Source organism: Neoarius graeffei, chromosome 17 (genome assembly GCF_027579695.1).
Source record: "Neoarius graeffei isolate fNeoGra1 chromosome 17, fNeoGra1.pri, whole genome shotgun sequence".
NCBI classification, from domain to species: Eukaryota; Metazoa; Chordata; class Actinopteri; order Siluriformes; family Ariidae; genus Neoarius; species Neoarius graeffei.
Window position 1 is genome coordinate 25,173,066 of NC_083585.1, and position 22,536 is coordinate 25,195,601.

At 43.1% G+C, this 22,536-nt stretch overlaps 1 protein-coding gene across 1 annotated transcript in view; it reads right to left on the reverse strand.

Moving 5' to 3' along the window:
- LOC132864644 (alpha-2-macroglobulin-like) overlaps nucleotides 1–22,536 on the reverse strand; it is a 64,961-nt gene that overhangs the window by 37,309 nt on the left and 5,116 nt on the right. The window contains exons 2-15 of the mRNA XM_060898057.1: nucleotides 12,965–13,145; nucleotides 12,662–12,818; nucleotides 12,497–12,549; nucleotides 12,177–12,197; nucleotides 11,903–12,068; nucleotides 11,728–11,812; nucleotides 11,394–11,517; nucleotides 11,174–11,294; nucleotides 10,922–11,031; nucleotides 10,639–10,806; nucleotides 10,319–10,552; nucleotides 9,991–10,203; nucleotides 9,734–9,883; nucleotides 3,294–3,419 (exon numbers count right to left, since the gene is read on the reverse strand). Of these exons, the coding sequence (XP_060754040.1) occupies nucleotides 3,294–3,419; nucleotides 9,734–9,883; nucleotides 9,991–10,203; nucleotides 10,319–10,552; nucleotides 10,639–10,806; nucleotides 10,922–11,031; nucleotides 11,174–11,294; nucleotides 11,394–11,517; nucleotides 11,728–11,812; nucleotides 11,903–12,068; nucleotides 12,177–12,197; nucleotides 12,497–12,549; nucleotides 12,662–12,818; nucleotides 12,965–13,145 (1,909 nt within the window). The remainder of the gene's footprint in view (nucleotides 1–3,293; nucleotides 3,420–9,733; nucleotides 9,884–9,990; nucleotides 10,204–10,318; nucleotides 10,553–10,638; nucleotides 10,807–10,921; nucleotides 11,032–11,173; nucleotides 11,295–11,393; nucleotides 11,518–11,727; nucleotides 11,813–11,902; nucleotides 12,069–12,176; nucleotides 12,198–12,496; nucleotides 12,550–12,661; nucleotides 12,819–12,964; nucleotides 13,146–22,536) is intronic.

Below are 22,536 nucleotides of genomic sequence, written 5' to 3' on the forward strand. Positions count from 1 at the left end.
TGTTCAGGAATCAGACACAATCTCAGCATTTAAGTCTAGGCTGAAAACATATCTGTTTAGTCAAGCCTTTTGTTAATGGTGTTTATGAGGTAAAGGAGTAGATCTGGAGGGTCCTCAGACATAGAGTGTTTTGGTAAACTGGGATGTATGGATGCTGTCAGTCCCCACTCGCTTGCTCACTCGAGTTTGTTGACGGTGTAGTGGCTGGCTGCTTTATGTCCCGGGGCTCCCTCATGCCTGTGTTACCTTCTGGCTCTCTCCTTTTAGTTATGCTGTCATAGTTAGTTGCCGGAGTCCCTGCTTGTACTCGGTGCAATATGTATACTGTTCCTACTTATTCAGGTGACATTGGGCATACCTAACCACCTGTGTTTTCTTTCTCTCCCCCTCCCCACCCCAAATCTGTCCCTCTGAGTTACATGGAGTCAACAGGAAATCTTTTGGTGGAGACGGTGGGGACCTCGACTGGCTATCGTAGCCTGCAGGGAATCGGCCGTCAGACATTCTGTCGCATGTCCCAGACCCAGTGAAATGTAACTGAATTGTCTTGGCCAGGCCTAAGGGTCCCATCTGCATCTCATCATTGCTGAGGAGTGTGCTCCCATCACCCAATCAAGCATCCAGCCAGAGCAGGTCATGATATATTTTTTACCATATTAACATGCCATTGTGTGTTATGCCTGATGTAAAGACTCTCGTCTCTGCGAGCCTACTACACAGATTTAATACTTGTCATTTTTAGGACATACCTAACAACGTGTTTTCTTTCTCTCTCTCTCTTCTCCCCCCCCCCCATCTGTCCCTCTGAGTTACATGTTGATCCTGGGATTGAGATGCTGGCCTCTTCTGCCCCTCGGACCTGCTTGATCCATCCTGGTGCCCTGTGTCTGGTCGGAGTTTTATCGCCCCACTCCTGTGAAGGACGGCCCCATGAGGACAGTTGAGGGTTATATCTGTTAAAACTGTTAATATTATAGTCAGGCTGTCTGTTGTTGCCCAAATGAGGATGGGTTCCCTTTTGAGTCTGGTTCCTCTCGAGGTTTCTTCCTCATGTCGTCTGAGGGAGTTTTTCCTTGCCACCGTCGCCACAGGCTTGCTCATTGGGGATAGATTAGGGATAAAATTAGCTCATGTTTTAAGTCGTTCAAATTCTGTAAAGCTGCTTTGCGACAATGTTTATTGTTAAAAGCGCTGTACAAATAAACTTGACTTGACTTGACTTGACTTGACATGGACACTATACAGAAGGCACCTGAAACTGCTGGAACAGTTCCACATGCATAGCCTGCAGTCAATTCTTCGCATCTGATGGCAGGACAAGGTCACAAACTTGGAGGTCCTGGATAGAGCAGAGACCACGAGCATTGAAGCCATGATCCTGAAAAACCAGCTTCGATGGACTGGCCACACCATCCGCATGGATAATTCACGGATGCCAAAGCACCTGCTGTACAGTGAGCTCTCCACTGGCAAGCGAAATCGAGGCAGGCCTTGCAATCGATTCAAGGACTATGTGAAGGCCAACATCGCCCATGCCAAGATCACTCCAAAGCAGCTGGAGCAGTGTGCACAAGACAGAGTTGGTTGGTGTGCACTGACAAGACAAGCCCACGACAGCTTTGAGCAAGCCCAGCGAATAAGCCTTGCTGATGCTTGACCACGACAGAAGGCTGCTGCTGCCACACCAGCTGAGCCAGGGCAGTTCACTTGCCCTCACTGTGAACGTTCATGTGGCTCAAGAATTGGACTCCACAGCCACATTAGAGTCCACAACAGATTAATTGTGCAAACACAAAGCATCATTATTGAAAATGATGGACAACCTAGAAAAGACAACATGTACAGTGCCACAGTGTAAATATTTTTTAATCATTTACTCAATGTGATAGTTGTGCCTGAACTCTCTTAATCCTTGTAATCTTTGCAAAGCCTTGTAATTTGAAGCATTGGTTGAGCCTGCCAACTTAATGTTCAGGTGTCTATCAAGCAGACGTGTGCAGTACTTGGACTTTAATTTTTCCATTTGTGAAAAAGCATTTGTAAATCCTTGATAATCTGATCATGAATATCCTTGAATACCAACTCCATTCTTCTCACTACCATTGCTGGACCAATAGGTACACTGTTAATTGCCATTTTTATGTCTACTTTGTTTTTACAGACTGTGAATAATGTGTCAGTGGTGACAGTCATCGTTTCTTTTAAAAACTCACCATCAGTGGGTCTTCTTGTACTTGGCTAGGAGATGGTTTACACTGAATGAAGCCTCAGCAACAGCTCTTAGTGTGTATTGTGAAAAGCGATTGCTTGGCTTTAGAACACAATATTAACTTTTAAATTCTTTTCTCTCGCAGTTTGCTCTTGGGGGTGAATGAGCTCCTGGCTTTCAGATGTCAAGTGGTATGATGACACTCCAAATTACTTTTGGACAATGCTAAAACCTGCTGGCATATCAATCAGACAATCTTTTTTTTTTAAACTGCTGTTAAAGCAAATTTATTTTTTTCTTTTAGGCATGGAAATGATATATTTTCATCTTCTTTCATTGTTTGACTATGGTTTCTTGAACAGAGTTCACTCATTGATGAACACATACAGAGCTAATGTTAGCTAGCTATGAGCTGAAACAGCAGGTTGATGCAGCCAGAAACAGTTATCTGCAAAGGTAACCTAATTTCATAACCGTAATGGACCAGAATTAATGCTTTTTCTTGAGCTACTCCCTGCCCATAGAGTTGCATACCGTCAGTTAAATATGTAGCACGATTCAAATCTTGCCAACCAGTGGATATTTTACCATCGTATGCTTTTTTCTTTTTAATGTGTCACGATCATTGACAGTACATAGATGGTTGTGTTCTACTCAAAATGCCTCAGCGATCTGTTTGCCAGCATGTTTGTAAATAAAACTCTTCCAGTAATTACATTGTCTATCGTCTCCAATGACATGACACTTTCATTCATCCACCCAAAAAGCATGAGTGGGTCACACATCTTGCAATTTTAATTGCAAAAATTGCAGAAATGAATCCCTCCAAAATTAATTTTTGCACACATCACTGTTAGTCAAAAATAGACAGGACCATAAAATGATCAGCAGGTACCCCACATCACCTAGCTATATCATGTCAGGGGTAGATTAGGCTCCATGGAAACAAAATCTAAAGGCATATTTTGTAAATACTATTTTCTGTTATGATTGATTTTATATTGTAGGTATGTTGTGTTAACATTCAGACACATACATTTCAGTCATCAGTTATACAACATTTTACAACCAATCAATCATTTACCTTTAATGTATTGTAAGCATGGTCAATCGGTACAGCCCGTCGATGTCTAACATACAAGCACTCCAGATTATCTTTGACGAGATAGGGGTAATCCGATACCGTTGTCACCGGCAACAAATTAAATATCTATGGGAGACATAGTTTGTCATTATTATTATAAGGCAATATACAGTATGTCTCAAAACACACAAAAATGACTGTGACTTACACTGATTAATACATTATAATACGATAATTTTATTCAATAAATGCCAGTAAAACACATTAGTATAGTTGCTATGAATGCAATACATAAGTTCTATAATATAATGATCCTGACAGTAGCTTTCAGGTTTTCTCTCAAGTCTCTCAAGATCACTATGCTTCACATTGAGCTATATCAAACCACCCCGGCATGGATTATTTTGCTAGCAATACCTCCTGACATGTTTTATTCCTTACATCTTATTCAAAGCTGAATATGACAGCAGAAAGAACTGCACCCTTTCAAACACACCTCCTGATTTTTTGAAAAGCTGTGTCAAGAAATGTAAGATCACTTTTCCCACTCAACTGCTTAGCCAGTACAAAAAATATTTCTTTAGTTTTTAGTCACTGATGTTCAGAGGTGGGAAGTAACAAAGTGGAAATACTTTGTTACCATATTTAAGTTTTCAGGTATCTGTACTTCAATTTATTTTTCTGATCACATTTTTGGTGGCACAGTGGTGTAGTCGTTAGCGCTGTCGCCTCACAGCAAGAAGGTCTGGGTTCGAGCCCCGTGGCCGGCGAGGGCCTTTCTGTGTGGAGTTTGCATGTTGTCCACGTGGGTTTCCTCCGGGTGCTCCGATTTCCCCCACAGTCCAAAGACATGCAGGTTAGGTTAACTGGTGACTCTCAATTGACTGTAGGTGTGAATGGTTGTCTGTGTCAGCCCTGTGATGACCTGGCGACTTGTGCAGGGTGTACCCCGCCTTTGCCTGTAGTCAGCTGGGATAGGCTCCAGCTTGCCTGCGACCCTGTAGAACAGGATAAAGCGGCTAGAGATAATGAGATGATCACATTTTACTTTTACTCCCTACATTGTAAAACAAATTCTTGTACTTTCTACTCCTTACATTTTCAAACCAGGCTTGTGACTTTAGTTTTAATGCACTTGAGGGGAATTATCAATTTTTTTTTTTTAATTTTGCATCATTGTGCACCTTCAAAAAAAATCAAGACCGCATTCAACTGAAATAGATGAGACAATAATATAAAAAAGACAACAGTGACTAAACCAGCCCAATCTGGCAACCATGACTGTGAATCAAAACATGAGCTGTGTTCATATTCATCAAACTGAAGTGAATGGGTTTTCTTTGAACTTTTAATTGTTTTTATGTAAACATACCAGATTGTTTGATCTAAATACCTAACACTTTAACAGTAGTTCAAGTTCAAAGTGTTTATTGTTATATGCACAGTAAGGACATGTCCTCTTGCACAATGAAATTCTGAGTTTGCTGTCCACCGTGAATGCCAATTACAAATACAAATAAATAAAAATAGGCAGAAGAAATAATATAAAGTAAAGGCAATGTAGTGCAAAATAAAAACAAAAAAACAAAACAAAAAACAGTATAGTACAAAATAAAGGTAAATGTAGTGCAAAATAGGCAGTATAATACAAAAATAAGGCAATGATTGGACGTAGCAGCAAAAAAGGGCAGCAATGTGCAAATATGTGCAAACAAATGTAAACAGATGTAAACAGTCAAGGACAGTTTACAGGGAGGTAGTCCATGGTTATAGACTCCTGTTAGCTGTTCAGGAGTCTGATGGCGGTGGGAAAGAAAGCGTTCTTTGGTATGACAGTCTTACATTTCACACTTCTGTATTTCCAACCTGAGGGTAGAAGTGTGAACAGTCCATGCTGGGGGTGGGTGGGGTCTTTGAGGATAGAGGCAGCTCTCCTATGGACTCTGTGGTGGTAGATGCTCTGCAGAGAGGGCAGTGGAGTTTTGGTGTTCCTCTCAGCAGTCTTCACCACCTTCTGCAGGTGTTTGCGGTCCATAGCTGTAGTGCTGCCGTACCACACAGTGATGCAGTTGGTCAGGATGCTCTCAATCACACAGCTGTAGAAGTTGCTGAGGATCTTGGGCGACATACCAAACTTCCTCAGCCTCCTCAGAAAGTACAGTTGCTGTTGAGCCTTCCGAACCAGCTGTGTGGTGTTAGGTGTCCATGTGAGGTCCTCACTGATGTGAACACCCAGGTATTTGAAGCTGCTCACCCTCTCCACCTCAATCTCCTGGATGAACAGTGGCCGATGAGGTCTCCTCTCCTTCATGTCCACTATCATCTCCTTCATCTTGTCCATTTTGAGGGTGAGGTTGTTATCCTCACACCATGACACCAGACTGGACACCTCCCTCCTGTAAGCCCTTTCGTCTCCGCCGGTGATGCGTCCTATCACCGCGGTGTCGTCCGCGAACTTCAGGATGATGTTGTCCTTGTGGGAGGCTACACAGTCGTGGGTGGACAGGGTGTAGAGGATGGGGCTGAGGACGCATCCCTGTGGGGTGCCAATGTTTGTGATGATGCTGGTTGAATTCCTATTACCAATCCTGACAGTCTGGGGCCTGCCAGTCAGGAAGTCAAGGAGCCAGTCACAGAGGGTGGGGTGCAAACCAAGTGTGGACAGTTTATGGGAGAGTTTGTGGGGGATGACCATGTTGAAGGCAGAGATGTATTCAACAAAGAGCATCCTGATGTAAGAGTCTTTGTTTTCCAGGTCAGAGAGGGTATAATGGGGGACAGCAGCGATGGCGTCTGAGGTGGACCTGTTGGACCTGTAGACATACTGCAGGGGGTCCAGTATACTGCTCTGAATGTGGGCCAGTACCACTCTCTCAAAGCACTTTGAGATGATTGGAGTGAGTGCTATCGGCCTGTAATCATTCAGGCAGGTGGGTGGGCCCTTCTTGGGAAGAGGGACGATGGTTGTGGTCTTGAAGCAGGAGGGAATGGTGCTCTGGCTGAGGGAAAGGTTGAAGATAGCAGTGAAAACATCAGCCAGCTCATTGGCACATACTCTGAGGGCCCACCCAGGGATGTTGTCTGGTCCTGCTGTCTTCCTGGGGTTGATCGTCCTCAGAGCTTTGTGTACCTGTTTTGATGATACTGTTGGTGGGTGGTCCAGGTGTGTGTGTGCTTCCTCTCTGTGCTGTAGCTGGAGATCTCAAAGTGGGTGTAGAAAGTGTCCATTTGAAAGTGTAGAAAGTGTCCATCTGGCAGGCTGTCTGTGGAGCTGATGGTGCTGGTGGTGGTCCTATAGTCTGTGATGTGCTGCAGGCCTTGCCACATCTGCCCGGGGTCAGCAATAGAATAGAAGCTGTCCAGCTTCTCTCTGTACTGCCTCTTGGCTGCTGTTATGGCTTTCCTTAGTCCATACTTTGCCGCTTTATACTCTATTTCATTGCCTGATCTAAATGCAAGAGAGCAAGCACACAGCATGTGTCGTACCTGACTGTTTACCCAGGGCTTTTGGTTGGGGAACTTCCTGATCTGTATGGTGGGCACGATGTTGCAGACACATGTGCTGATGTACCCAGTCACATACTCAGCATAGTCTTGTATACTGACAGAAGAGTCCTCCAAAGTGGCTGCAGCTTTAACCACATCCCAGTCTGTCCGAGCAAAACAGTCCTGAAGGGTGATCTCAGTCTCTGGGCTCCAAAGTTTGACATGTTTGGTGACAGGGTTTGTTTGTTTTAGTCTTTGTCTGTAGGCTGGATACAGGAACAAAGAGAGGTGGTCTGAGTGTCCGAAGTGGGGGCGGGGTGCAGCCCTGTATGCACCGTGTATGTTGCTGTAAACATGGTCCAGTCTGTTCTTATCACAGTTGGGGATGTCCACATGTTGATAATATTTAAGGAATACAGTATGTGATGTATGCTCTTCAAACTCTTCAAATAAGTTATGAGCAAGTATGTAGCCTAGTAAGGTAAAGATAGTTATAAGTTACCGTTACATACCATTACAGTCGTCAGTTAGCATGCTGTACATAACTATTCAATATCAACTGCACATGCAAGTGGATTATTTATTTGTCACAAAGTACTTAGTAATGAGCTACCACAGATGCTGCACAAAGTTCAACCCACCATCGTCTATGTAGACGGACGGAGGCTGATGAGACTTGGCAATAAAAATATTTGCAGTGGAGCACCTTATACATGTTATTATTTAATAATTAATATAAGAAAGCATAGATTTGCCTCCTTCTGTACACACACCGACCCCCAAATATATTTAAATAATACTGGCTGGCTTTGAGTGGTATATCAGGTATATTCCATTCAGTTAGCATGATACTGAATGAGTCGAAGGCGAGTTCAATATCATGCCAGATGAATGGAATATATCTGATATACCACGAAAAAAAGCCAGCCAATATTATTATTATTATTATTATTATACATTTGATGGAACAATTATAGATTTTACAAAAAGTTAAGAATGGAAGGGAACTTACCAATATTGAATGCTGATTCTGATCAAATGTAATTCAGTGTTTTGTCAATCCACTGTATATGTACAAAGTCAAAATTCCAACAATAAAAATAGTACAAGTACAAAAAGCCTGAGCAACCACCCAACTTATATACAAGCTATATACAGGTTGACAGTTCAAGTTCAAAGTTACTTTGGGTACATTGCAGTTGTTCAAAACAAAAGGGCTTTGCTGAGTGAAGTCCATGAGTGAAGTCCTCTTGTAAACGTCTCTGTTACATTTCCTCACCTCCAAGTAGAACTTTGACAAAATTTCTGCTATTGCTCTCTTTTCCAGTTTTTCAATGTCTGTTGGTATGTTTTTCTCTTGTAAATATGTGTGAAGAATATCCATTGGAGTTTTGGTATCCTTTCGGGTGTTTAGAGCATCTTTCTCTTTAAATCTTCCGCTTTTAATGAAACAAACCTCGCGGCCATATTTATGTACAAACTGTCCGAGTCACTCACTAGCATGGAAGTTTTACGTCTCCGACATGTGCCTTTTGCAGTTTTTCGATGGCCGTTGGTCTGTTTTTCTCTTGTAAATATGCATGAAGAATATATAATGAGGGCGGCACGGTGGTGTAGTGGTTAGCGTTGTCGCCTCACAGCAAGAAGGTCTGGCTTCGAGCCCCGTGGCCGGCGAGGGCCTTTCTGTGTGGAGTTTGCATGTTCTCCCCGTGTCCACGTGGGTTTCCTCCGGGTGCTCCAGTTTCCCCCACAGTCCAAAGACATGCAGGTTAGGTTAACTGGTGACTCTAAATTGACCGTAGGTGTGAATGTGAGTGTGAATGGTTGTCTGTGTGTCAGCCCTGTGATGACCTGGCGACTTGTCCAGGGTGTACCCCGCCTTTCGCCCGTAGTCAGCTGGGATAGGCTCCAGCTTGCCTGCAACCCTGTAGAAGGATAAAGCAGCTAGAGATAATGAGATGGGATGAGAATATATAATGAAGTTTTGGTAGCCTTTTGGGTGTTCAGCGTGCATTTACTTTTAGTTTTCAGTTTATTTATTTAGTGATTAAACCGAACACTGAATTAGCCCTATCTTCTCTCTCTCCCGGCCGACAAAGAAATGATTGTGAGCATACGCAGCAGAAAAGTTGTCATTGGATCTTCTCATGAGCTCCATTGTGCGACATCGTGTTGTCTTGACAACATGCAATATTATAACAATATTGCACGCTCATTCTCCATTAGGGAGAGTGGCGTAATACACGGAGGATATAACAATATTGCATGCCATCAATAAACCTGCTAGAAGGGAATCGAATACATGTTTTTATTCCATGGAAAAAGTGGCCCGTATCTATAATAATTCCTGATATTTCACTCCAATGATGCCACTCCCAGCGTTTTCCTGCTTACTAGACGCACATTGTCAAAATGGCAAACCAGTTCAAAATTAAAATTCTTTTGATTAATTTGTATATTTGTTGTGGATGTGTCCATCAAGAACCTTACATGGTGGCGTGAAGATAGGAAGTTTATCTGAAACTAAGACCCTTATGAAGTTTAAGGGCCTTAGTTTCAGCAACATTTACTCCAAAGAATCAGTTAAAGAGAGAGAGAGAGAAATGATATGTGCGAAGATGGTACCAAATGTACCAAAATGGTACCGGATGTATCAAAATTTTATTTTACTATTTATTCTTTTATCTTCAATAACTGCTTTATCCTGGTCAGAGTTTATTAGAACATTTGGAGCACTCCTGACAATTGCACAATTTGAAATGCAAATATGATTTGAAAATTCTGAAAACTACATTTTTGTTATAAGCTAATTTAAGGATTAAACAGGAATACAAAAATACAGTTAATTTAGTTTATTACTTAGTTTCAGCACTCTTAGAGGGCAATAGATTTTAAAACAGGCTCAAAATCCAAGCATGTGTATGTGCAAAAGATTCCGTAAATCTTAATTTCACCTTTTCAGTGTTTAGGCGTGCTCCAGACTCCAAGATGAACACACTCTGATCTACAACACTGAGGCCACACAGTGAACCAGGATGAGCCGTGAGCTCAACAGTGTTTTTCTCACCAGGAACTGCTTTAGAGGGAGAGAACTGTAGCGAAACCTGGAGTCCATGATGAAAACAAGTTTAGGCAGGTTTAGCAATTTCATGGCTGACTGCAAACTAATTGATTACATACAAAAAGATAATAATGAATGTGCTAGCATTACCTTATTTCTGAAACATTTTTCCACATTAAAATTCTTGCTAGCAGCAATGACATTCTCACTGGGCAGGAGAGAGTATGCCAGAACCTGCAGTACAGGAGCCAGCTCAGCAACAACAGATAGTTTGAATGAGATTTTGCCTTTTCTGACATCTGTAGAGTCTTCCACTTCAACTTTTTCATGCCCATGATGGACTATGGCTCCTTTAGATAAGACCTGAATTGGAGAGGCCAAATATATGATGATCACTGTCAGGTGCGTTTCAATTATGCTGCTGGAATCTAGGTCATGCAGGTTTTACTGTATCTACAATTATACAGTATGTACTTACCATGTATATAATGTCAATGCTGTATTTTTCAGTAGTTTCCCCAACAATATAATAATTAACAGTTATGGGAATTTCAGTACCACACTTAAACAGTTCCTCTGAGCTCTCTATTGACAGTTCACTGAATACTGGATTGTAAGGTGTGGCAGGTTGGAGCAGTTGTATACGTGCAACAGCAGGTGTAAAGAATGGTGCTTTGTGTCCTTGGTAATTTCCCTCTGGATGGACATTTGCCTAGATAATAATGAAACAGGAACATTTGTTTTTAAGATCTACTGAAATGACTTTAAAAATTTTGTGCTTAGGTCATCATACCCTACCCTCAATGTTATCTCTGGAGTAGGAGGTTCAGGTGAAGCAACTGAGAAGTTTGCCAATCCATTACTACCTGTAGTGAGATTGAGTAGTATCTTGTCAGGCCAGTAACCTTCCAAAAGATAAACCTTCTTGTTCGGAACTGGTGTTCCACTGAAGGTTGTAACTTTAATCTGTTAATCAGGGAAAGTCGAAAATGCTGTTAGTTTGCTGAAAACTGTCAAAAACATCACAAATATAAATAAATGTCAGTGGTTCAGTGTAAATTTAAAAGTATGAAACTCGTACTCCTCCTTCTATAACTCTTTCCCGTTCAAAGTGTTTTGGTAAATCCAAAAGTTCCACTTGACCAATTTGGTAAGTGAGCTTTATGATTACAGATTTTACAATGGACAATTCTAAACAAAAGAAACAAAAGACAACATGGAAGTTATTATTAATGAATCAGTGTTATAAAAGTATTTTATATTTTAATTATTTTAATCTTTAAGTTTAAAAAACATTTTAGAGTTGGCTTTCTCACCTCTATTACTGACTCACCTGTTCCTTCCTCTGTCAGTGTAACAGTAGCGTCAAGACGTTCCTCAAAATTACCTTGAAATTCAGAATTTATGAAAGCTGATATATTCAGTTTAAGGAGGGCACAACCAGTCTGATTCATCTATGGGGAAAACCAAATAACAAATACACGGTGAGATCTATTTCAGACAAAATAATAATAATAATCATCATCATCATCATCATCATCATCAAAATTCACCTTCACTGTTTCAATCAGGCATGGTGAAATCAATGGGGCACCAAAATGATGACCATAAGGTTGTATAAATTTATGACACACTTGCACCAGTGCTGCACCAGGTACTGGCTGCCCATAAGTGTATCTAAAACATGCACAAGCAATGAATGTTGATTTTAACTTTTTTTAAATAGGCTATATTTGTGTATCCTGGATATTTATATTGACTGTACAATGTTGTTCTTAAATGTGTTTCAAAAAGATAAATGTTTAAATTAAAGTAAGTAAAGGAACAAAACAAATTTAAAAGTTTAAAACTTTATTTTAGTGGTTTTCCCATTAAATTGTCACTCACTTTCCGCAAACCTCCAGATTCAGTTCCTCCTCACCAATGCTGTGCTTTTCTTGTGCTTTTATTGTAATCTCAAACTTGGGTAAAACTAAAAGTCAAATGTAGTTTTTATTATAGTAAACTATGTCAGTTACTTCTGTATCAACAAAAAAGGTACTCTACTAAAAGTGTAACTTACCATACTTTTCCACCTTAAATTGGTGTGTGATCAACCTGTTTTCAATTTTAGCAGTCAATGAATAATAGCCTTGTGGAGCTTCAGCATTTAGCTCATGAGAAAGCTGCAGTATCAGGCCTGTTGAGGACACGTTCGTCCACTGCCCAATCCTGTTACGATGATTATCCTGATTGGTTCATGAAAATATTAAAGAGTAAGCTACCAATGTGTAAAAATATTCAAAGTGAACAACTGTTTCACAAAATTAAAACTATGGATAGTTTAATTTACTTACCTCAAGAATTACTGAGCTGTACTGTAAATACAATGTGGAGAATAACAGTGCATAACTCTGATTGAAAAAACCTATCAAATTCTAACATCATCCTGTACATTAATGCTCTACATTAATTTATTAGAATCTCAGTACAAAAATATATTACACAAAAATAGGTGTGATATTAATCTGTGCATAGAAAAATTAAACAAAAATTAAACACTGGAGATCCTTCTTGTATAGTTAAATGTAAACGCATAGGACAGGATGAATGATAAAACTTACTGTTTTGCACAAAAAAGTTACACACTTCGAGGCATAGAGACTTTGACTCTTACCTTTTGTTTAATTGGAATAAAATTAGAATCCATAGAGACAATTCTGAAATTCACTGTTGAAAAACAATGGTAGAGAAATTTGGTATTTTGAGCTGCACAATCAGTAAAAAAAAAACGAACCTTTATCAGTTCAGTTGGATATTAAGTTTTGCAGGAATCAATCACCTGTTTGGCCTGGATTGTAGATTGGTTTATCAGTCTGAATAAATACCAATGTGTTGTAGGATTTAAACATCACTTTCCTTTTCTCTGTAATCTTAAAGCGTTCACCTTTGACTTCTACTTTGATCTCCTGCACTGATGCATGTTCAACCTGTGGAGCCTGTGAAAATGTCAACCATGTTAATCCACAATCACTCACAAACAATACTTAAAAAAAAGGAAAAAAAGGAAAGAAATAGTCAAATAACAGCCATTATTATTATTATTATTATTATTATTATTATTATAGTCTGTGGGATTTCTGACCTCAAAATGAGAGCAGTGGTGAATCTCCTTTTCCACTGTCTCTTGCAAAAGAGTTCTGCACTGGTTGTTGTGAACCAGATAAATGTTCAGTTGCAGAGCCTCATTTGGCTTCAAAAGACTCACACAGAACTTAGCATCAGAGCCAGACTCGATTACTGCAGGAAATGTCACCATGAAATATCTAAAGACAAAAATGTAATATTTTAAGAAGATAATTTGTGCAAGTGATTAACAAGAGATGAAAAAGAAATAAAAGTTGGGTAAGGTAAACTATTGTAGCTAGATCACTAGTAATCCCCCTATCTTAAAAATCAATACTATTGTAAACGTGTATACAGAGTGCCTTAAGTTAATCATAATAAAATAAAATAATGTTAAAGAGACAAATTGGTGTCACACAGCATGCCAGTAAAGTCAAAGGTAAATATATTGTAGTTGCCTTTTTATGTTTAGAAATAAGTTAGTAGGAAACACTGCACGATCGTAGTGTGATTGCATTCTAGCATATTTGTGGTCTTTTTTTAAATACTAGTGCATCTTAGACAATTAAAAGTAAATTTTTTCATCATCCATCCATCCATCCATCCATCCATCATCTGTAGCTGCTTATCCTGTACAGGGTCACAGGCAAGCTGGAGCCTATCCCAGCTGTCTATGGGCAAGAGGCAGGGTACACCCTAGACAAGTTGCCAGGTCATCACAGGGCTAACACAGAGACAAGCAACCATTCACACTCACAGTCAATTCAGAGCCACCAATTAGCCTAACCTGCATGTCTTTGGACTGTGGGGGAAACCAGAGCACCCAGAGGAAATCCATGCAGACATGGGGAGAACATGCAAACTCCACACAGAAAGGCCCTTGTTGGCTGCTGGGCTCAAATGCAGGACCTTCTTGCTGTGAGGTGACAGTGCTAACCACTACACCACCCTGTTGCCCCATTTCTTCATCATTTAATTCAAAAAGGTAAACTTTCATATATTCTATATTCATTACACATAAAGTGAAATATTTCAAGCCTTTTTTGGTATTAATTTTGATAATCATGGCTTATAGCGCATGAAAATCATAAATCCGGTATCTCAAATTATTAGAATATTTCCTAAGATCAATCAAAAAAGGATTTACAATATACAAATGTCCAGTATCTGAAAAGTATGCTCATTTATACATTCAATACTTTAGCACGAATTACAGTACTGCATTAACATGGCATGGAGATGATCAGCCTGTGGCACTGCTGAAGTGTTACTGAATCCCAGGTTGCTTTGATAGCAGCCTTCAGCTCATCTGTATTTTTGGATCGGGTGTTTCTCATCTTCCTTTTGACAACAGCCCATAAATTCTTGATGGGGTTCAGGTCAGGTGATTTGGCTGGCCAATCAAGCACAGTAATATCATGGTCTGCAAACCATTTGGTAGTAATTTTGGCACTGTAGGCAGGTGCTGGAAATGGAAATCAGCATCTCCATAAAGTTTGTCAGTAGATGGAAGCATGAAGTGCTCTCAAATCTCCTGGTAGATGGCTGCATTAACTTTGGTCCTGATAAAACATAGTGGACCAACACCAGCATGTGACATGGCATCCCAAATCATCACAGACTCTGGAAACTTCACACTGGATTTCAAACACCTCAGATTCTGTGCCTCTCCATTCTTCCTCCAGACTCTAGGACCTTGATTATCAAAATTGAAGTAGAAAAATTATTGAAACATTTTAATTTATGTGTAATGAGTCTAAAATATATTAATTTTCATGTTCTTAAATAACTGATGGAAAACATTTACGATATTCTAATTGTTTGAGATGCACTACTAGTTTTCATCATTTCCTTGTTGCACCTTTGATAAGTGTGGCTGTAGGTTATGGCTCTAAGACAATGGCAGATCACATGACGACTGAAAGACCGCAGCCAGGGCTGTTTATTTATTAATTCATTTATCTTTAGTAACTGCTTTATACCTGTCAGGGTCACATTGCTTTTGTAGCCTATGCCACATAGGGAACATACCTGGATGACACAATGCTACACAGAGTCACACAGTGACTGGAGCAGCCCGGTGGTCTTGGTTCCCAAGACCGACGGGTCAGTCCGGTGCTGTGTAAACCATAGAAAAATTAATGCAGTGTCTAAATTTGATGCATATCCGATGCCTCTTGTTGATGAACTGCTCGATTGCTTAGGCACGGCTTGCTTTTACTGGATTTAACAAAGGGATATTGGCAGATTCCCTTGACTCGATTATACCGGGAAAAAATGGCCTTTTCCACTCCGTTCGGTTTACACCAATTTGTCACACTTCCTTTCGGGTTGTTTGGGGCTCCTGCAATGTATCTCATGGACTGAATTCTCTGTCCCCACAATGGGTATGTGGTGGGGAGGAGCAGAGGAGAGGAGCAGAGAGTGAGGATCTCTTCACGTGGCTGAAATCATGTCTGTGCAGTGGCATACAGAAGTTTATTTTGAGACTGCTGAAAAACATGTTTTGTGTTAACAGTTAAAAATAAAAACGAAAGTGACCTTGATCCCACTTGTCTGTTTCAGTGTCCACTGTACTAGGGAAGCCGTTACAGGGTTGTATTATTAATAAGCAATTCATAAATTGTTCATAAAGGGCACTGTTGAATCAAAGGGGCAAAGGGACAGCTGCTCTATGCAAGGGCAGTCTCTCATCTGCACATTTGTGTAGTGAGACAGATGTCTTATGCTTCAGAAACAGTTTCCTTACTGAAGTGTCCCTGAGCAATATGGGCTCAGGGATACTTCAGAAAACCATCATTTGTGAAAACAGTTCATTACTGCATCCACAAATGCAAGTTATAACCAGATATAAACAATATCCAGAAACCCCACCACCTTCTCTGGGCCTGAGCTCTTTTATGATGGACTGAGGCAAAGTGGAAAATTGTCCTGAGGACTGATGAATCAAAAGTAGAAGTTATTTTTAGAAATCATGGACACCACGTCCTTCACGCTAAATAGAAGAGGGACTATCCGGCTTGTTATCAGTGCACAGTTCAAAAACCAGCATCTGTGATCTGTGGTGCATTAATGCACATGACATGGGTGGCTTGTACATCTGGGAAGGCATCATTAATGCTGGATAATATATACACATTTCAGATCAATATGCTGCCATCCCGGCACGGTGGTGTAGTGGTTAGCGCTGTTGCCTCACAGCAAGAAGGTCCGGGTTCGAGCCCTGTGGCCGGTGAGGGCTTTTCTGTGCAGAGTTTGCATGTTGTCTGTGTGGGTTTCCTCCGAGTGCTCTGGTTTCCCCCAAAGACATGCAGGTTAGGTTAACTGGTGACTCTAAATTGACTGTGAGTGTGAATGGTTGTCAGTCTCTCATCTGCACGTGTGTAGTGAGACAGATGTTTGATGCTTCAGAAACAGTTTTCTTATTGAATAGCAGTCAAAACTGTGCAGTTTATTTTAAAACGATGGTTACGTATGTAACCGCGGTTCTATGAATTTCGGATGACCGCCAGAGGCGGTGCTGTAAGCACCTGGATGTCCATCACATGCGCATGCAGTTCGAGTGTCTGTATACCAACAAGGTCGCTTGCGACAGGGGGTGATGTATGTCACTGCACCGGTACTTAAGGTGCGTTCACCCCGGAAGCGTTCTCTTGGCAGTCTTCTCGTCAGCCTTCCGAGTGACGGCCAAGTTCTGGCGGTCATCCGAAATTCATAGAACCGCGGTTACATACGTAACCATCGTTCTATTTCATTTCTCCTGACCGCCAGAGGCGGTGCTGTAAGCACCTGGATGACTTATACCAACAGGGTCACGAGGAAGACCTATTTACCCTACGAATGGTTGGAAAGGGTGGCTGTGGCCAGTGGATTGTGCATGGCCACATTAACCCTATAAAACCTTGCAAAGGTGCAGGTTGAGACCCATGAGGCAGCGGCGCAGATATCAGAGAGTGGAACTCCACGTAGAGCCGCCCATGATGCAGCCACATTCCGAGTGGAGTGGCCTCGGATGTGGGGAGGGACCAGGAGGCTGCTGCTAATGGCCTCCATGGTCCAGTTCGACAGTCTGTTTGGACAGCGCGTGGCTGCGCCTATGTCCAGTGTGGCCCACAAACAGTGCATCCGACTGCCGAAATGCAGCAGTCGCTTCAATGTATGCCCTCCGTGCTCGAACTGGGCAAAGAAGGACGTGACCTTGGCCCTGCTCATTCTCCTCAGGTGGTGGTCTGAAGGCTTCCAGGCTGAGGGGCTGATTCGTGTATGAAGAGGAGAAGTTCTTGGGCATAAACGAAGGATTAGGCCACAATGTTACACCCGTGCCATCGGGCTCCATTGTAAGCACTCCTGACCGATAGACAGGGCGTGTAGTTCACCCGCTCTCTTATCATTCCTTTTAGCTATGACATTGGCTGTCTTTAAAGATAGCCACTTGAGCTCCGTCCCCTGTAGGGGCTCAAATGGAGGTTTACACAGTGCACTTAAAACCAGAGGCAAGTCCCAAGCTGGTCTTGGACTGCGTTGAGGGGGTCTTATGCGCTGAGCACCTTTAAGAAAGTGGCTCACCCATGTGTGGGATCCCACAGTCAGCCCATCTACCCTGTTGTGCATTGCGGATATAGCTGCTACATACACCTTGATGATGGAGGGTGCAAGGCCCTCGTCCAGAGGAGACTGTAAAAAGCTGAGAATCCCCGGTATCGGGCAACATGCCGGTTCCTGATGGCGTGCTTGGCACCAACTTACAAAGAGCTTCCACCTATTGGCATAGAGCACATTGGTGGAAGGTGCGCGGGAACACTGGATGGTCCGCACAACGGTCGACTCACATTCTGCTAGCAGTGGGTCGGGCCCTTCAGAGGCCACACCCACAGCTGCAACCGTACTGGGTTCGGATGCCAAATTTGACCTTCCATCTGTGAGAGGAGGTCCATCCGTGCAGGGAGACACCAAGGCTCCTTGTGCAGCAACCCGTACAGGGTAGGGAACCAGACTCTCCCCAGCCAATAGGGGGCTACCAACAGCACCCTGTGACCCTCCTTGAGGATCCTCTCGAGAGTGGGCAGAATTAGCGGGAGTGGTGGGAAAGCATATAGGAGCTGCTGTGGCCACTCGTGTGCCAGTGCGTCTTGGCCCAAAGGGCTTGACGTTTTTCAGTGTAAACCACAGGGGACAATGTGTCGTGGCCTGGGAGGCAAAAAGGTCCACCTCTGTCCTGCCGTATTGCAGCCAAATACTCTGCACCACTTCTGGGTGCAGCTTCCACTCCCCCGGATCGGGGTTCTGTTGTGACAGAAGATCTGCAGCAGTGTTCCTCACTCCTGGTGAATGCATTGCCCTCAGGCTCACCAGACGAGGGTAAGCCCATGTCAGTAGGTGCCGAGTGAGCTTTCAGGGAAGGTAGTGACCTGGTGCCACCCTGATGGTTTATATGATAGACCACAGATGTATTGTCAGTCTTTATAAGGACATGCCGACCTGCTAAAACCGGACGGAAATGTTTCAGGGCGAGGAAAACGGCCCACAGCTCTAACACATTGATGTGTTGTCCCTGCTGTTGTGGGGCCCATACACCCTGGGCAGTCCTGCACTGCCACACTGTGCCCCAGCTGATCAGTGGTGCATCGGTGGCGACTACTTCTCTGTGAGAGGGTATGGACATAGACATGAGGAGCAACTGGCCGTGATTCTGACTGGCCTGTGCCTGTGATGTTGTGGATGTAACCCAAGGCTGTTCATCCAGATTTGTAGAGGTCTGAGTGTGAGGAGGCCCAACGGAACTACCGACGAGGCCACAGTGAGTATACCTAGTAGTGTCTGGAAAGACCTGAAGGTCAGGGTTCGTCCCTTCCTGAAGCGATGTAGCCATCGGACAATATCGCTCACCCGTTGCTAAGACAGGGTTGCCTTCAACAGCTGAGAATCCAGCTGAAGGCCAAGAAAAACAGTCTTCTGGCTGGGTGTAAGGGAGCTCTTGGCGTGGTTCACCCTGAGCCCAAGTTTGGTGATGTGAGAAACCAGCACGGCTGGGTCGCTGAGCGCATCTACCCTTGACTGAGAACCAATCAACCAGTCATCCAGGTAGGGGGAGGATACTCATTCCCCTGCTCTGAAGTAGGGACAGTGCTGCCGCGACGAATCTCAAAGATTCTGGGAAGTATGCATCCTTCAGATCGATGTTTGTGAACCAATCGTCCCGTCTGATGCTGTTTAAGACATCAGATGTGCGCAGCATACGGAATTTGAAGACCTTGAGATGGTCGTTCAAATGTCTCAGATCCAGTATGGGGCGAAGCCCACCCCCTTTTTTTTGGGGGGGGGGATGATGAAATAGGTGGAATAAAACCCACTGTTTTGTGAAGGTGGATCTAATGGCTCGATGGCCCCCTTTTTTCAGGAGGGTCAAGACCTCCTGGCGTACTGCCAGAGCTTTCCTTTTGACCACTTGAAATCTTGGCGGTCGTCATCTGAATCGTATGCTGTAACCCTGAGAGAGGGTGGATATAACCCAGGGGTCCGATGTTACCACTTCCCAGTAGGCAAGTTGTTGACTGGTGAAGTGTCCGACTGCCGGAGTGGAGTAGTCAACGTCTGCCTCCACGCCCCCTACGGGGGGGGGGGGGGGGGGGGGGGAGTGGGAATTGTACCCTGACGTGCCTGTGCGGCGGCACCAAAGAGCTGTCCTGGAATCACTGGGAGAGTGCGGAGGGCCCTCCTGCAGGGATCTGAGAGTGGTGACCGAGCCAACCATACCTGATGCCTGGCGAGAGTTAAAGATGACATTAGTCTGCCCAGCTCCCTGGACATGAAAGCAAATGCCTGCAGCGAGGCCTCGCTTAGGCTTTGCAGTGATGGGTCTGCTCCAGAAGACTGAAGAGCCTGAGACTGGGCTAGGATCAGGTGAGATAACGAATTGCCTATGCGTGCAGCCCGTGCTGCAGCGTCATAGCTCTTCCTGATGAAGTCATCGGTCAAACGACACTGTGGCCGTGGACAGCGAGCGTCGGGTCTCAACGTCTCCATGCTGACCAGACCCTGACTGGACTCATCCTGTATCTCTACAGCTCCTCAATAAAGGGGGCTGAAGGTGGAACAGTGAAAACAGCAGAGGGGAAGTCTAAAAAAGGCACTCTGCATCTGTACTTCAGATGGTGCCGTGTCCAACCCCAGGCGCCATTTTTATCGCGGGCTTGACCATAGTGGAAAGCACGTCCTCCTCTTGAAGCTCTGCGGCTGGGGACAGCACCAGAGGCTGTGGCTCAGGAGGAGTAAATGAAGCAGCAGAGGCGAGAGCATCAGCAGGCTGTGCTTCAGGCGGTTGTAGGTTATAGAGCAAAGCCTTAATCTCAGCAAGCTCTGAAGGACCACAATGGAAAAGTATTTTTACTTGTGTTATCCTCCATAATATTTATATTATGTTTACATGTTATGTTTTTATTGCGAAATAAATCAATACAATACAAAAGAGCCAAGGTGCCCACTTGTTGCGCCAAGAGGTTCACCTTCTGGTACTTGGGCCTACAGGGAGCCTCCCGTGACAGCTGCTTAGGGCGCTTCCTAGACTTAGGAGGCGGAGCGTAGTCGCTCGGTGCTGGGGGCAGTCGAGAGCCCAAACTGCTTTCCAGCTGAGCAAGCCTAGCAGTGCGTCAAGCAAACAAAACCAAATATCCGCGGCGGAGTCAGGCGAACATACCCAACCGTGTTCAGGTAATCAGCAATCAACGCTGAAATAAACAAGCTACAAGGCGAAAGTACCCATGTGCTCGTGGTGAAACTGAAACTTATTAGAGGTTGCTGGCTGCCAAAGTCCGAGTGGACTCACTCATAACCGATTTAGTTGAAAATACTTTACTTACCTTAAAAGGTTTGAGACAATCAGCACATAAACATGACCGCTGTTTATTCTACTTACCTAAATATGGATTAGGTGACGGTAAACAAGCAGTGTCGAAGTACCAATACAGAGCCAAGCAACCAGATGAAATATCCGCGGCGGAGTCGGGAGCGGACACACTCACCCAGCCGCGTTTAGGTAATCAGCAATCAGCTGAAGTAAACACGCTACAGTGCGAATCAGAAGCGCACACAAGCACCAATTAAGTATCATACTTGCAACAAAACGATACTTATTAGATCGCTACAAGGCGAGAGAACACCCCATGATCGCGGTGAAACTGAAACTTAGTTAGAAGTTGCTATCTGCCGAAGTCAGAGCGAACTCACTCAGCTATCAGCTGAAGTAAACAAGCTGCAGTGCGAATCAGAAGCGCACACAAGCACCAAATAAGTGTCATACTTGCAACAAAACGCTACCTATTAGATCACTACAAGGCGAGAGAACACCCCTATGATCACAGTGAAACTGAAATTTATAATTAGAAGTTGCTACTTGCTGAAGTCAGAGCGAACTTCACTCAGCAATTAGCTGAAGTAAACAAGCTGCAGTGCGAATCAGAAGCGCACACAAGCACCAAATAAATGTCATACTTGCAACAAAACGATACTTATTAGATCGCTACAAGGCGAGAAAACACCCCTATAATCGCAGTAAAACTGAAATTTATAATTGGAAGTTGCTAGCTGCCAAAGTCAGCGAACTTACTCATAAACGGTTTCTTATCTTAAGCAAATGGCAAATCGCAGTCTTAAGAGGGCGAAAAAAACCGCAGCTCCAACCCGTTAAGGGTTTGCAAGACTCCAGCGATTGCTCTTAGAAAATAGTACTACTCGAATAATCTGCTCTGCACGAGAAGATGCAAGAGAACGCTTCCGGGGTGAACGCACCTTAAGTACCGGTGCAGTGACATACGTCACCCCCTGTCGCAAGCGACCTTGTTGGTATACAGACACTCGAACTGCATGCGCATGTGATGGACATCCAGGTGCTTACAGCACCGCCTCTGGCGGTCAGGAGAAATGAAATAGAACCACAAATCAGAAAAAGTTGGCACAGTATGGAGAATGCAAATAAAAAAAGAAAGCAGTGATTTCTAAACTTGCTTTGACTTGTATTTCATTGCAGACAAGATGAACTCAAGATATTCCATGTTTTGTCTGGATCAGGTTCATTTCATTTGTTAATATACATCCATTCCTATGTTTCACGCTTGTAACACATTCTAAAAAAGTTGGGACAGGGACAACTGAGAGCTAGCAATGAGGGTAAACAATTAAATAATGATTTGATTTGAAACAGGTGATGCCAACAGGTGATTATAATCATAATTTGGTACAAAATCAGTATCCAGGGAAGGCCTAGTCTTTGAGGAGCAAAGATGGGCTGAGGATCTCCAGTTTGTCTACAAGTGCATGAGAAAATTATTGAAATGTTTGAAAACAATGTTCCTCAAAGACAGATACAAAGGGATTTGGATATTTCACCCTCTATGGTGCATAATATCATGAAATGATTCAAGGAATCTGGAGGAATTTTGGTAGAAAAAGAGCAAGGATGCAATCCTAAGCTTAACACCCATGGTAAAACTTTACTGCTCAAAAAGGAAGTCTAATGTTAACTGTGTCCAAAAGCACTGTCGACTTCTCTGGGCTCAGAGGCATCTGGAATGGACCATCACACAGTGGAAATGTGTA